The following is a 15,744-nucleotide window of genomic DNA, read 5'->3' as shown; positions in this document are numbered from 1 at the left end:
ATGACATCACATGGTATGGAATGTCCCTTTGGCCAGTTTGGCTGTGCCCCCTCCCAGCTTCTTGTGCACCTCCAGCCTTCTCAGTCGGTAGAACATGGGAAGCTGAAAAGTCCTTGGCTAGTGTAAGCATTACCTAGCAACAACTAAAACATCGGTGTGTTATCAACTTTGTTCTCATCCTATATCCAAAACACTGTACCAGCTACTAGAAAAGAAATTAACTCTATCCCTGCCAAAACCAGGACACTGTCACACAAATACCTGTTACTGTTACTCTTTTTATTCCAAGCAGTGATCTATCAGATTTAGTGTAGCACTCCAGTCATGCACTGTATAATTCTTTACTCAAAACATACATCGTCTCGCCTACTTTTAATCCCAGCTTCTTAGGTTTTATTTCTAATGTTGTTAACATACCTAAAGCAGACTCCTTGTCTAATTTGCTGCTCACTATCACATCTATTAGCTTCCAAGGCCTTGGCTTCCTGGAGACACTGGAAATCTCTGGTTACCTTCAACAAGGTTGGGATGTCATTAGTTAGGAGCACATAGTTTGGATAGGTCTACTTTTGGAAAAATTGGTAGTGACTACATTGGCTACATGAACTACAGGATCTCAGGAACAAGAACTGTCAGAGAAAGAAAAAGTACTGTAGGAGGAGAGACTATATTGACTGTATTAAAGAAATTATATCAGCTAACAACTCTGAAAGTGTCATAGTTTTTTATGAAGTGGTGACAATCATTTATTGATTCCCATTGATTTTAACTTATAGTCAAAATATTGATATTTTTATATTGATTCATGAATAGATTCCCATTCTATTCTTTAAAGATTACTTTCTGAAAGCAGATAATGGCAACAGGATTTGATCTTCTACTAAATCATTTTCACTTACAATGCCCAGCACAAAGAGGTTCTGTTCCATGATTAAGACTCCAAAGCACAGTTGTTTTACAGGAAAAATTAACTAAAGTGTCATTTTCCCTTCTAATCTGCTGGTCCCTAAACCAGCTCTTGCTCCAAGTCACAGGGGAACATAAAATGCATCCCAGATTAGTTTAACAACCTTTTCAGCACAACACATTCCTGGTTTAATTTTGTTCAACCAAACTGTAGCATCTATGATTTTGTGCTATAATGTGAAAAACCTATATATATATCAGAACTGTAATTTCCATGTTGTTTATTACGATAATTTTACCCTTTTCTCTAAATTCTTTGATTTTATCCCTGATGGTTTAAGATGGACAGAATCCAAGTCCTTCAGTCTGTAATGTCTTAATTCTCCTCATCATTTATTCTGAAATCATGTGTTACAGCTGTGTAATTCTAGAAGCTGATACATTTTATTGTCTGCTGATTCCCATTCTAACACTTTACTCACTGTACATTTCCTAATAATTTCCAGTCTTCTCCTTTGCTCATCTCATGCTCTAGTAGACAATTAATTATGTCAGGATTCAATTTGAGATTCAGGCAGGTGTGATGTGTTAGATATCCAAATTCTCATCACAGATATGATGATCTCATCAACAAAGTCAATGGAGACTGGAGGGCAACTCAGCTACAACTGCTCATGGATCCATTAGTTGCCCCCCCACAAATATTTGGTGTTACCAGAAGTGGGAAGAGCTTCCCACCTGGCTGTGTCTCCAAAAGGATGTGGATGTCGCATAGGTCCTCTGTCATGTCTGCCAGAAACGTGGATGTCTCAGGCACCCTAAGGCATCTCAAATAGCCCTAGACACTTGCATTTAGTCAAGTGAATGGATCACAATATACTCTGCTACTGTGGGACACATACATTTAGATATCTTAATCTTGAACTAAATCCCTCAGTGTTTCACTGTCAGGAAAAAGACAAATTCTAATTCCAGTTCTGACATTAACATTTACATTAAGGATAACAATGCCAATGTACTGCTTAAATCTCAGAAGTGACCAGTAAAACAGTAGTACACTGTATTAACTATGTTTTTGAAAATATTGTAAAGGAACTATTATGTATTCTATTTTTCCGCAGTATACCCAAAGCAAAAATTTGCATAGATTAATAATATCCTTGTACTACTGGTGCCTTTCATAATCTGTAGAGATCTTTCACTTCTCTGGGACAGAAGTACGTGGTATGGGTTTCACTTTTAAGCCCCAATGGCTTATTTAGCTACTTCAGGATTATACTTCTAGTTACTATTTTTTTTTTTCATTTTGGTTTTGAAAATTTTGAGGGACCAATCAACACTTTCTCTGAGCTGCTACTCTCCAGGGAAGGTGATCTGGAATGCTATCACTTTCCACAGTTGCTATCAATAAAATACCAGGCTACATTTTACTCCCATGGTGTCTTCCATGAGGGTTCCTTTTTAATTTATTAATGAATAAACTTCTGCAACTAATGTCTATTTTAAAATATGAAATAAATAAAGAAGTCAAATCTCAAAGATTACCCAGAATCAGGAAAAGATATTTATAGAGTCCCATCTATGTAGGGAAACATACAGTGAACTCCATTGAAATAAGACAGTATTCTGAATTGATGAAATAAGATGCCATCCAGTTTCCATTCAGCCTAGTAGGTGGCTAAGAGTTTTAGAAGGTTAACATTTCCTCTGAATTTATTTTTGAGATTACTAAATATTATCTGATCATTTTAACAAATTCCTCTCAGTCAGTCTTTGTTAATATTTCAAGGAGTAGTACTTACAGCAGCAAGTAAAACAGCAGTTAAAATTCAAGCTGAATTTAATATTATTCATTTATATAACATGTGTCTTTATAACTCAGAAAAGTCACCCTCAGATGCCTGGCTTAGCAACAGAAAGGATATTTAGAGATTTGTTTCTCTGAGGAATCTAAACTTTAATTAAGCTTAAAGTGGAAGCTGTTCTTGGATGCCATAACATTGATAGGTGCAACTAAGGGATACAATGCAAAATGAATTTATTCCATCAGTAAGGCTGAAATCATGAAAACTACTGAAGTATAGCTTTATAGGCAGGAAAAGGGAAAAAGAGAAATTGCAAAAATCAAATGCAATACTTATGCTGAGAAATCTATTTTAGAAAATATGTCCTCCTTTCCTAAATATACTACTGCAGAAACACTTTCCACTTAGGAATTTTTTGAAAGAATTGCTTCCTCTTTAGAAGGTATTTTAGTATGAATGAGCCAAGAAATCCCCAGAAGTGTTCTTGATGGAGCTGGCATTCATTCCCAGAGGCAAGATGTCAAATCAAACTGGCGTGTGGCTACAAACACTGCATCATTGAACAATATAGAGGGAGTGTGGTTCACAAAACAACAGCTGTTTCCATTACAGCTGAGTGCTTTTTCAGTCTGAGAGAAGCACGTTAGCCTGGGAGAAATGAGAATTGGTGAATATCAGCCAGTCTTTGGAACAAGCCTGAACAAGCCATGCCAAGTTTTAGGAAAGGCTTGATAAACAGGCCTAGGACCTCATGCCACAGTTGCTGCCAATAAAGGTCAGCATCTATGGAGATGACACTCCGTTCCACCTTTCCTGCTAAGTCCTGCTCCTGATTCATGCACTAACGCCAAGACTGGATTTGATCAGTAAACAGTAAATCAACCTTATTATCTGCTCTTTAGACTGCAGCCATTAAAAAAATTAGCAAAATCGCTTGCCCCATCACAATCTATTAGTATACTTAGTTATTTAACTGTTACACAAAATCTATACATTGAATACAAAATGTAATAATTCATAGAACTGTCGACTAACTGAGGCTGGAAGTTGTTTCGTCCAACTCTCTATGCCCTAAATTGGCAGGGCCATCTTAGATCAAGTTGCTTAGATCATTGAATACTTTGGATTAGAAGGGATCTCTGAAGGTCATCTAGTTTAATCCCCCAGCTCGAAGCAGAGCCACTTCATAGTTAAGGTTCATGGGGATTCTCAGGTTGAGTTTTGGATATCTCTGAGGACAGATATTCCACAACCACTCTCTTCAGTAGTGCCTAACCACTCTTGTTGTAAAATACTTTTTTCCCTTATGTCGAATTGCAATTTTCCTTGCTGAAAACTGTGACTGTCATCTTCTGACCATTGGCTGTGCATGTATCAGGAGAGTCTGCTCTATCTTCTCTATACCCACCCTTTGTAAAGCAGAAGACAACAAATAGATCTCCCCTGAGCCACCTCTCCTGAGGGCTGAACAAAGCCAGCTCCCTCAGCCTCTGCTTGTACATCATGTGCTCCAGATCCCAAACATCTCCGTGGACTCCTGATGGTCTTGTTCGAGCCTGTTAATGTCTTTCCTGTATGGGGAAGCCCAAAACTGGGCACAGTGCTCCGGACACAGAATGGCGGGTCCTGAATAAAGGGGATTAGTCGCTTTTCTTGACCCGCTGGCTGCAATCTTGTATGCTTTAATTTAATGTATTTTAATTTAGAGTATTTGGATGAATGCCTGTGGGCATGGATTACTGAGTAAGCAGCTCTTCTTTCTAAACCATAAGATAAAATGCATATGTCAAGTACCTCTGTTTGTATCTGACCATGATGGAACAAAACCTAGGAAATTAAATTCATGGATATGTTATAGTCAAGGATAAAAAACGATCCTTTTTCATTTTGGTTTCTAAGTTTTCTTCCACTTAGAAACTTTCTTGAGAATCAATAAATTCCTATCAGTGTATGAAACTAGAGGTTGACTTTTTTTTTTTTAGAAAATAACAAATGTTAGAAAAATATTTAATTGCAGAAATCTGAGTCTGCAGGAACTGATCATCATTCTGCTCAAACAAGTGGGAGAGATAATGTGTAGTACTGAATGCAGGAATACATGAATATAAATTCAAGGCAATTTTCCTCTGTCTTTAAGACTGATGTAAATATTGGACTTTCACACTACAATTGATGTAATTTTTTTAGTAAAATGGTCACAAGGAAAGAAATAAATCTGAATCTGATATGAAATCAGGTAGCCTATTATATCTTTTTTTTTTAAATTTATGATCATGACAGACTGTATCTGAAAGATATTTGGCGAAGAAATGGCAAAGATTATTAATAAATCCTGAACTTTCACGTGGTAATTCAAAGAAAAAGCATCATGAGGCCTTTTTAAAAAACAACAATTACATTCAATGGTCATTATGACCAAATTATTTTTATGATTCCTTGCATTTAATGAGCAGTAGCTACAATTTGTGCTTGCAACTGTAATCCAGACCTCTCTGCTAGTCACCAATTTGTTTTATTTTTTTTTCCTTTGGCTGGAAGTGCGGGTATTCCACATACATTGGGGTTCACTGTTAACCAAGGAGAGCTGATGCCACCATGGCTGTTCAAATTTTTTTACAAAGATGACACAAAAATCCTGATTTCCCCATTCACAGTGTGGGATTTCTTATCATATTTTTGCTGCTTGCCTTTCAAAGTGAATGGAGCACTGCAAATACAGCTCAAACACGTGGCGTTGGTGGGATATATACTGATAAACACCCTGTCAAAGGCATTCTGTATATGCTAGGATTAACTTTATACTGTGGAAAACCCTGTAAAAGTTCGTATCTTTGGTTTTCTGTTTATTTGTGCCCTTTTATGGGCACCCAAGCATCATGACCTATGAATAGTAACTAGATGAGTATTCATTGTATAAATTGCAAAACAAGGCAGAGGTCTTTAAGTAATCAGTAGTCATACCATATATACCTAGCTACCTAAAGTGTGCAGTGCAGCTTTTGCTCATTGAACTACATCCAGACAATGACCTTGCAACTTCTTCTGCCCCGTATATATACAAAGTGAGGCTTAACAACTCAGAGCACTGTGCAGTTCAGCTACAACTACCAGGGCTCAGTACTGGGGCCGGTCTTGTAATTTCAACAATTATAATTTCACAATTATGAAAGTTCTATCACCTGGCAGGTGGGGACAACCTCTTGTGTGGTTTCATGGATATTGCCACAACATTTAACATGTCCTCAAAGATGTCAAAGAAACATCAAGTAAATTTATAGGTCATCCCCCACACTGTGCAATAAAACAGATTAGGTTGTCAGCAATTTAATTTGAGCTGAGAAAAGCTGGGAACATTTTCAGTTCCAACTCACCAGCTATTTTTGTAAAGGTGTTGGGTGAGATCTTTAACAAAAATGGTCCTAGGGATCTTCAGCTGAATTGAAGAAATATATTAATATTAATTTCAGTACTCCTACACAGTCCAGTTCAGTTCAGCTGGCAAGCTCTCCAGAGGAGAGATTCTGTCAATGAAAAGAGGTTTTTGCAATGATAAACTAAAACTACATTTGTGTTAGGTTTTCGTAGTCCCTAGTGACAATTTAACTTGTGGCTAGCAGGATACTGATCTTCATTTTCAGCAGCAGCAGAGTTTGTTATTTAAACATGGAGACGTCTATCAGTCATGCTTTGTTCTGATACTGGTATTAGGACAACTAAAACAAGCTTTTCTTTTCTGGTTGCTTGTTCAAAGCTACAAAATATGAACATATGCATCAAAGGTCTCACTAGTACCATCTCTTGTAACAGGTGGGGAGCATTAACTGACAAAAATGGACAGAAACAGAAGTTTTGGGTAAGTGAATCCTTAGCACTGTGTTTTGAGTCAGAAGAAAAAATCTCTACAACACAGATTATCTAAAAACAACTTATTCCCTTTCATTCGCTCTGTGTCTATTTTTTTCCTTCACCTTAAGGTCTCCTGCATAATTTTATTCCCTTTCTAGCAACTTTTATCATGCTGACCCTTGAACTGTAGCATCGTCTACCTCAATTTCAAAATGTGTTTCATCCGATCTCCCTCCTATATCTGTGTTTCTTCCTACACCGTCTTTTCTGTCTCAAATCTTATTCAAATTCTCAAATGTTATTCAGATTTCCCATGAAGATTCAGCTCTTTTTGATGCCTGCAAATGAGACTCAATAAAATAATCAATATTATTTGTTAAAAAATTTGGAAAAGACAAGCTATCTATTTAAACAGCCTTAGCAAATGCTATCCAGCTATCAGAAAAACAATTAAACATTGGCTTTCAGCCATTTAAATTAAGTCAGATTTTATCACTTTGATTATGATTAACATCTCATCTCATTATTCCTGTGTTCAGCAGAAGGTAATTTGGAGTTTACATAGCTGATGGCAGGGCTTATGGTAGGTAGTTTCCCTGACATCTAGGGCAAAACTTGTACTGACTTCATTAGAAACTAAATTGCTCAGTATGTCAATAGCTACCTGAATGATACCTAATTTATTAGAAGTCAGCTTTTTCGTATCTTGGGTCTCTCTTTAACAGATTAGTTGTATTTGGAATTTTGACCATTGTTGTTTCAATGACCACTTTCTCCAGCCAATAGTTGAATTATCTAATGATTTCTGCTTCAATTTATCAAACTACCTTGTAGAAATAGTATTCCATTTTTATGAACTTTTGTTTTGGAACTGAAATTTTGATCAAAATAAAAAGGAACAAATGATTAGAAATCAGAAAAAGATGCATTCTGATTCTCAGTGCACCAAATCTGAGAAACTCTGTTTCTTAAAAAGGAAACTAACACAAAAGATTCATTTTGCATTTTACACCTTGCATTTTTAAATACTACTTTAAAATTAAAATTGATATTTTTTTCCTCTTTGTTTTTCTTTAGATTGCTGCAAATTCCTGGGGAAAATCTTGGGGAGAAAATGGTTATTTTAGGATTCTACGTGGACAAAATGAGTGTGATATTGAGAAGCTGATTTTAGCTACTTCGGGATAGCCATAGTCTTCTACTCTAATTGTATTGTACCATACTCTGCTTTATGTATCTATTCTTTCCATTATTGCATGTTGAGTCTTTCTAGAGAAACAAAAATGTCTGCTCTGTAAGTTATTTTTCTTTCTATTATAGCTCATTAGGGCTTCCTGACCTGAACACACCGCAGCCATCGCAACACTCTCAGATTTCACCTGGTACTCCTTTATACTAACAGCAAGTTGTATCCAGGACTACTGAAATCCTTGGTGTCTCACAGAGCACGAAGTTCCCTCCTCTGTTATTTACATCTCACCACCATTTTGTTATACTACTAATGGTTGATTCAACAGTGCCTGAAATAAATGGAGTTACATTGTTAGTATTAATCTCTTTACAATACATGCTCTGGTCACAAATCACTTTAGAAATATTATGTGCTCTTCCACACAGAATTGGCTCAGACAGCTCATGGTCATATTGGATAAAAAATTCCAAAGAAATGTAAGTAGAGTTCTAATCCTGTTACAAAATAATTATTTCCTATCCTAGCTTAGATAAGTTGTATCTATGTATCATTATCTCTTCTGAGAAATTAATTTTTTACTAGTAGATCCCACAAAGTCGATGCATTTAGAGTAATACAAAAATTACTTGCAGTGAAACAGCATATTCCTGTTCCCACAACCACAATTAAAAATGTACAATTTTAATAATTTGTTTAATTAAATGAAAATAAAGAAGAAAATGTAATTTCTCCTCAGTTAAGCCTAGACTAGACTAATTCCTGAACTACTTGCCTTCCACTCACTATTTTAACCTGGGAACAGGCATGTGCCACCATTCCCAAAAGCCTGCTTCTAATGGATAAGGATAGAAAAGACATTTGGTTGGTTGTCTCCACTGACATATCTGCAGTCCAGGTGCAGCTCCTGGTGTTGGCCAGCAGGATCATTAGTGCAGACAAGACACCCAAAGCCTCTTTCACTCCTAACGCTCCCATAGCTGCTTCTGTCTGAAGAAAAAGCCTACTGGCATGCAAGCCCTCCCATCAGCCTTGCTACAAATCTTGACAGGCTTAAGGACTCTTTTGCTTATTTGTTAATTAAAATACAGATATTGCAACTATCGATATAAGAAGAAATTAACTACCTTCTACCCCTTTTAGTTTCAATTAATCCAAAGGCCAGATGCCAACAGGGATCACCAGTCATAAAATTATCTGTGAAAAAAACAACTCTGGCATGTTAAATAGGTGGGGGAAAAAAGCTGCCATGAAATTCTAGTGAACAAAGGATTTCCAGTGACACCTTCAGTGTCTTTAATAGACTATGCTTCATTCTTTCTAGAAAATTAAGAACTTGACTTCTAATGTCATCAGCAAAGGGGTAATAGCTTTTTCTTCAAGAACTTTTCATGGTGGTGGTATACCACAGATGTCCTTGCCTCTGAAATAATGTCTCTTAAACTAAACTTGGGTCACAATTTATGTTGCATCACTACTGAAAGAGCTATGATTAAAATTTTAGTATCATTCTGCTGCACAACAAGCTCTTCTGTGGCCTTTAGTGTCATACAATAAACTGAATTTAGACACAAAAACCGTTATCACTTGAAATTTATAGCTAATTGTAACACAAGCAATTTTAGAAGAGCTAAGTGCTCTCAGAGAAGAAGTAACTTTTCTAGGTTTAGTGCGCTAAACCAGTACTTGAGAGGAAAGTGTACTGAGCGATCTACGTAGCTACTTCCCAAACTCTTGGTATGTACTGATTCCCTAAATGTCAAGATTTCAAAAAAGTAGAATTTAGCTCTGAAGTGAATGATACTGTAAAAACATATCCAGTCAACTCTGGGTTTTTTTGTTTCATTCAACTTCAAGTTGGTTTGCACTGCTGTTAGCTCTTGCTTTTGTCAGTGGTTGTTGCTACTCCTGATTTGCTTGTGAGATCTTTCTAGGATCTGGGCTGTCACATCGTTTCTTCAGTGATGAGAAAGCTCAAAACTACTCTCCTAGATCTTTACTTGATCGAATGGTCATCTTGGCTTGAAAGAACCACCATATGCAAGTGAAACAAATCCAACCACGTCAAAGCAATTTAATGATTTGCAAAGTGATACTGCTCTGCCCACCTTCTGGGGTTAACCTTTGGTGCTCTGAGTAAGGTATGTGCTCAGCACCCTCTCCATACTCCCTCAGTATCATAACACCGCTGTTTGTGGAAATGCCACAGTACCCGGAATTTAACAGGTAGGCAAATGTATCTGCACCTGGAAGCCAATTTGCTCTTTGAAAACAACCTTGATGCTGAGGCAGCTATTCTGCTGCTATTCAGAGCGGAAGTAAAGGGTCTCCTGCCAGTGCAGGTCTTCTCAGTTATAGTGATCAAGAGAGAGTGGGGCCTGGGAGCCACCAGTGGTTCTGCCTCACGCAGACTACCTGGAGACAGATTTTAAATGTCAGAAGGGCTTTGAGCTCTTCTAGTCCACTATTTGATGGGAGTATGAGGAAACTTGCTCTTCATTAAGATTCCACCTCTCATTTCTCTCCTTTTTTTTTGGCCTCTCCATCACTAATGCTCAGCCATGCCTGCTGGCTTGGACTAAAAGTGTCATCTAGCCTGGAGATTTTTCCTGTGTGAATAGAAAGGAACAACATGAGCTCAGGTTAATTCAATAGAGAGCTCATCAGCTTTAAATCACTAGTATTACTAATAGTCTGTGGGAACTGCAGAAAGGGGTGGTATCAGGAAGGGAAGGCAATGCAGGAATAACCTTTGTGTTTGTGACACAGTGTAAATTTCCTTTTCCATAAAAACAGGAAGGTAACATTTTTATGGCAAGCAAAAAAATAAATCCCCACTCAGATTACACATTACAATATTTCTTGTTAACAACATGCTATATGAAGTTTTGATTAGTTGTCAGTCTAACTGTGAAACTTTAAAACTGGGTATAGAAATAGTTAGAAGAATATATGTCTTGGGACCTGGTACCTGACAGTACTCATAACTAATGGAAAACTCCTTGTCTAAATTCCTATATATTTAGAAACAGTTTCAGACAGAACTTTGAACAGGAATACCTATGAACTTTGGCAGAGTTTGAATCTTCCCAATATTAACCGAGCAGAACAAGCTCCTTTTGCAATTTATATTGATCATCCTCCAGGGCTTTCCCACAAACAGATCCTAAATGTTACTGGCAGTATCTAATAGATGAACACCGTTAATGCCCTTTGAGATGGCTTTAAGTAGAAATTAATTTTAAAATTAAAATGGCTAACAAGCCAATGAAGGAACCCAGCTATTTTCACACTATTGTTACCCTTTTTTCCACCCTATTGTTCTAGAAATATCGCCCATCTGCTAAATGATAGCAAATCACACCCTGAAGACTGGCCTCCTATTCCATGAAAAGCACTATCAAGCCTGGTAATAGTCTATGAGTGAATCATTTTGTTTGCATAGGGGTGCCTGGCAAGCAGTGAATTCCTGAAGGTAATTGCTCTGCTGAGGGGTCTGAGTCATGGGCAGACACGTGAGTCACAGGGAGCTGCCTCTACACCTGGCTCCAGTCAGAGGTTTTGGTGGGGCTGAGAGGCACAGCAAGCTCCTTTCCTACCTCACTAGCAATCACTGCACACAACTTGGCAAGACCAGGTTTCCCCAACTCTGGAGTTTGCTCATCATCATTAGGAAGTCTGAAAATTTGATGACACTTGCCATAATAGGGATTTTCATTTCATGTTACTATTTCAGAATCATGCATGATGAAGATGCTTTTACACAGCCATACAATAGCATTAAAACACAGCATGTGCATACTCCTGCTAAAATTAATTGAGAAAAGAGAAGCATTTGAACATCTCACCTAATGAGCACAATTGCTTGAGAACAAAAAGCTGAAGGCAGCCAGGCTGCAAAAGGAGGTTGGAGCAGATGGAAAGGTTTTGCCAGTGTGGTATTTAAACATGTCAAATTGTGGGAGAAGTAGGGCATATGGACATCCTCCTGAATGCCATCTTCAGAGAACTGAGAAGCCCCTGTACTACCACTGTATTGTTGCTACCCTGCCTTTAGCTGGGGGATGTAATATGTGGCTTGGATTTTGCCTGTCTGCTGTTTGCTGCCTGTACCTTTCCCTTAGGAGACGGTGGTTAGGCAAAAAAGAAGGTTTTTTTTTAGGGTGGTTGCTTTGTCCTGGATGCCCAGAGTGAGGTGCCTCTAGGAGAGCTTCCCCTGGACATGCTGAGCTTAGGAAGGCTTCTGGGCTTCAAGTTGGCAGCCAGCACTGGGACTCAAAACTACATGGCTTTATGTGTAGCTTAGTACAACAAATGATGTGTTTCAGGGGAATGCAGCCTAAAGCAAGCTGAAAAGGAAATCCAAGGGACATAAGGAACTTGCATCTGGAGCAGGGACTAGACAAGCCCTGACAGGAATGACAAGGGGACTATTTTCCTGTAGTTCCAGGGATCAAGGAAATTTGCTAGACGGAGAGCAACCCTGAAGAAAAGAAGCTACGCTTCTAGGAACCAGAGATAGAGGGAGATTTGCTTGTAAATCTTTTCAGCTTAATGTTTTACTAGAGACATGGCAGGAGCTTGCACCTGGGCACTTAGTGCTGCACCTACCATTTGGTAATTGTTTCCTATATGAACAACTGGCTTACATCTTTGCACCCATTCCTCACTGCAAGGATTAAGCCTTTAGCAGGATGGAGACTGTGTCTTTGCCTGAGTTAACAGCAAAATGTGAGTAACATTGCTTTATTCTGGAGCACTCCTATGTCCCTTCAGCCAAGATATACCCATATCCAGTTACCAGGTTTATTTCCAGACAGATTCAATGTGGGGACTCCCAGCTGCTGAAGTTTTCTTGGTCTTTAACTCATAGTCCCATTTGTTGTTCAGCAGTCACTCAGAGCCAAGGAGATTGGCAGAGGTTAGTGAGTGAGGGCTGTATAGTGGGAACCTCTGCTTCATATAGCAGCAACTTATCATTAGGGCATATTAAAGGCAGAATGAATGCAATAAAAGGAATCAATTTTAGCTTTTCTTTATAACAGTGTAGCTGTCAAATACACATACCGTATTACTTACATCAGTGAATGTTATTACTTCATCGATAACACTTTATTGCTGTGTCTGGAAATCTTGATCATGGAGCATCACCACACAAAGCTGTTCCTGGAGAAGGCAGCTGAGGGAGAAGCCTGAGGCAGGAGGTCAGACTCCGCTCGCCACTGAAATCCTCAGTGCTTTAAAGTTTTTTGGGGCACTTGAAGCCATGGACTGCCTCAGGCTGTGTATGCAACAATTAAGGATTATCTGGAGGTTTCACTCTGTGAAAGCTTTCACCACAGCTGTGCCAACAGTGACAGCCATATAAACACATAGATAGGAACTCATGAATATAAACTACTGCCTTAATCTAAGCATAACCACATTTCCATTGCAAAACTCTGAAGACTATCCTCTTTTATTTTTCTCTGGAGCAAAACCAGCATAAAAGCACTGATTTCATGCATTACATCTATCAAATCATGATACACAGCATAAGGTTTTATCAAAGAAAATTTCTAGAGAACTTATGTGTGAAAGACAAATATTTAGCCCTAGCGTGCTGTACTGTCATAGTGTGAAGGACTAAGCTGATGGTCCAAATTAATTGTCAATATTGCTATTGAATGTAACTGTAATACTGTTCTCACTGAGATGGCATAAATTAGCCGACAGGACTTCTGTTCATCAAGAAACTTGCAAGCAGGGAAATGGGACAATCAAGGTTTTAGATCCTGCATATGTCTTCTTTTTTACTTTACACAAGCAGTTTTTAAAAAGTACTCTGTACTCCTAGCTGGCATGATCCACAGCCTGTGGAAAACTGTATTTAAAGAGTGTGACCTCAATAGAAGCCAAATTGCTGAAGTTTGGGAAAGTCTTGACATTAGGAGAAAGGCAAAAAGGGTAGAAGGAGAGGGAAGGGGAGAAGTGGTTTAATAATTCTTTCTGTTGTCCACCAGCTCTGGAAGTAAAAGTTAATTGTACTTTTGTCTTGTCTCAGCAAGTTTTGCTGGGTTTCAGCTCACTCTAAAACAAAAATTAAGGCCATACTTACAGATTTTTCAGCAAGTCTGGGCCAAGCTTTGAGAAAGCCCAAAGCAAAAGTATGTTTCTACTGGAAGCTGTATTGCACATCATCTTGTAATGGTTCTACTCCACTCAGCCTGGCTTGGAACTCACCCCCATTTCACTCTGATTTCCTTGTTGGAAAACTGTCCAAAACCAAAATGAACTGTGACAGGAGATTAATACAGCTGCACTGAAAAAGGGCACCAGGATTAAAAAAAAAAAAAAAAAGCATGTTTGATGTCCAGTGAATAGATCCTGCCAAGTTTCATACAACACTGCTACAGACAAAAATACTCGAGCACCATGGGAGAGGCTGTCCTAGTGGCATTTTCAAGGTAAATAATCACATAATAATTCATCCAATAAAAAAGGCCAGATAGAGGGGGAAAAAATACAACTAATCACTCATTTTTCCAAACCCTGAAGAACTAATTATTCCATTAAACAGGAAAATTTCCTGCTTTTGAGTGAAGTTTGGATGAACAGATGGCATTTCACTAATTGGTTAGTTTTAATGTAGATTTTCATTCACTGTTCCAATGCTTCTCTGCCTCCTCATGGTGTGTTGCCTCTTAATGTGTTTGCATTTCTGTATTACCTTTGTCATTACTGACATGCTCGTATTTGGGACAGTGAAGCTGATATTTAAATAAGGTTGCAGGCAAGCCATCTGTGTACACTTGAAATATTGTGCTCCCATAAGTTTCCACCGTGTTTCAGAAAGACTGCTGGAATTTACTTCAGGAGAGCAGAACAAGAAGAAATTTAATATAATTCCTGGGTACTGAATTTTCTCAATGGACAGACCACCCAAGTGGCAATAGCAGAAAGGGAAAGAATGTAAACGGGCATAACAGCAGTTTTGATATCACCTATCAGTCTGATTCTGTTCCACTCTTCTTTCAGCCTGAGTCTCTGCCAGCTTCCCTTCTATGCATGGCAATGCATGCCCAGTCCTCGCTGGGGTACTCTGCTTACTCAATATATAGCTCCAACAGCAAAGGCTTTTTTCCAGCAGGGGCTCAATCTAAAAAAGAGGTAAATTATTAGTCATTGGAAGATAAAATCTTGAGAACCTGGGCACACTTAGGTAAAGATGTTAAGAAAAGCCTTCGGTTTAAGCCTGAAAGTCCATGCTGATGTTGGGAAAGCAAGATGCTTGACTAGTTCAGATTGATGCCCCAGGACAGTATCGTGTATGTGTGACTTTTAAGGCTACTTACAATTTCCTCTGCATGAGATACACTGAGTTTTCACACGTGTAAGCGCAGCTCCAGAGAGAGCTAAAGGCTGTTTGGGATGTGTGTGCTGCAGAGAACAAACAGGGATCACACTAATTGGCATGACAACAGCTATAGTACATGTGTGCATCTGTGGATGCATGGATCTCTGTGTCTGGATAAACACAGTGAGAATTTTTTCTCCATAGCACTGTCTTGGGTCTAAAGTTGTTCTGAAGGAAAGCTAAATCCCAATGACAGGTAATTCAGTCAGGGTGTTCAGAACTGGATAAATCTCAGGGAAGAGAATAAAATTTTCATTCTAAAGGCAGGTTGCTCAGTTAGTTTAAAGACCATTAAGGTCTCTGTAGAGAACAGGTGAATTTGCTTTGCTGAGAACACTGACTAGACAAGATAGGACTGTATAATCACTTCTTCCTGTAATATCTTCTTTTTAAAAAAAGACTTATTATACATGAATTAATCTGTAGCCAGAGGCCAAGAACTCTACCTTTTCTTACCACAGGGACAGCTCTGCAAAAGTGCTGCACTTCAGTATCAGTGGTGGTGTTCTCTTTCACACAAGAGGAAAATAGGAGGGAAAGGGGAAAGAAATCACGCATATGGGCTGCATCAAAAGAAGCGTGGCCAGCAGGTCGAGGGAGGT

At 38.5% G+C, this 15,744-nt stretch overlaps 1 protein-coding gene across 2 annotated transcripts in view; it reads left to right on the top strand.

The window, feature by feature from the left end:
• The window catches only part of TINAG (tubulointerstitial nephritis antigen), a 67,658-nt gene that overhangs the window by 47,112 nt on the left and 4,802 nt on the right, over positions 1–15,744 (top strand). The window contains exons 10-11 of one of the 2 annotated variants that reach the window (XR_658010.2): positions 6,519–6,564; positions 7,635–7,842. Coding sequence is in view for 1 of the 2 variants with exons in the window: in XM_009288545.2 (XP_009286820.1) it covers positions 6,519–6,564; positions 7,635–7,745 (157 nt within the window). In the remaining variant the exon portion in view is untranslated. Of the gene's footprint in view, positions 1–6,518; positions 6,565–7,634; positions 7,852–15,744 lie in introns of those variants that run through there. The other variant, XM_009288545.2, reaches the window with a different exon arrangement.

The sequence above is a fragment of the Aptenodytes forsteri genome, unplaced genomic scaffold (genome assembly GCF_000699145.1).
Source record: "Aptenodytes forsteri isolate BGI_AS27 unplaced genomic scaffold, ASM69914v1 Scaffold100, whole genome shotgun sequence".
NCBI classification, from domain to species: domain Eukaryota; kingdom Metazoa; phylum Chordata; class Aves; order Sphenisciformes; family Spheniscidae; genus Aptenodytes; species Aptenodytes forsteri.
The sequence above is the reverse complement of the archived record's forward strand: the minus strand, read 5'-3'. Positions and strand labels throughout refer to the sequence as shown.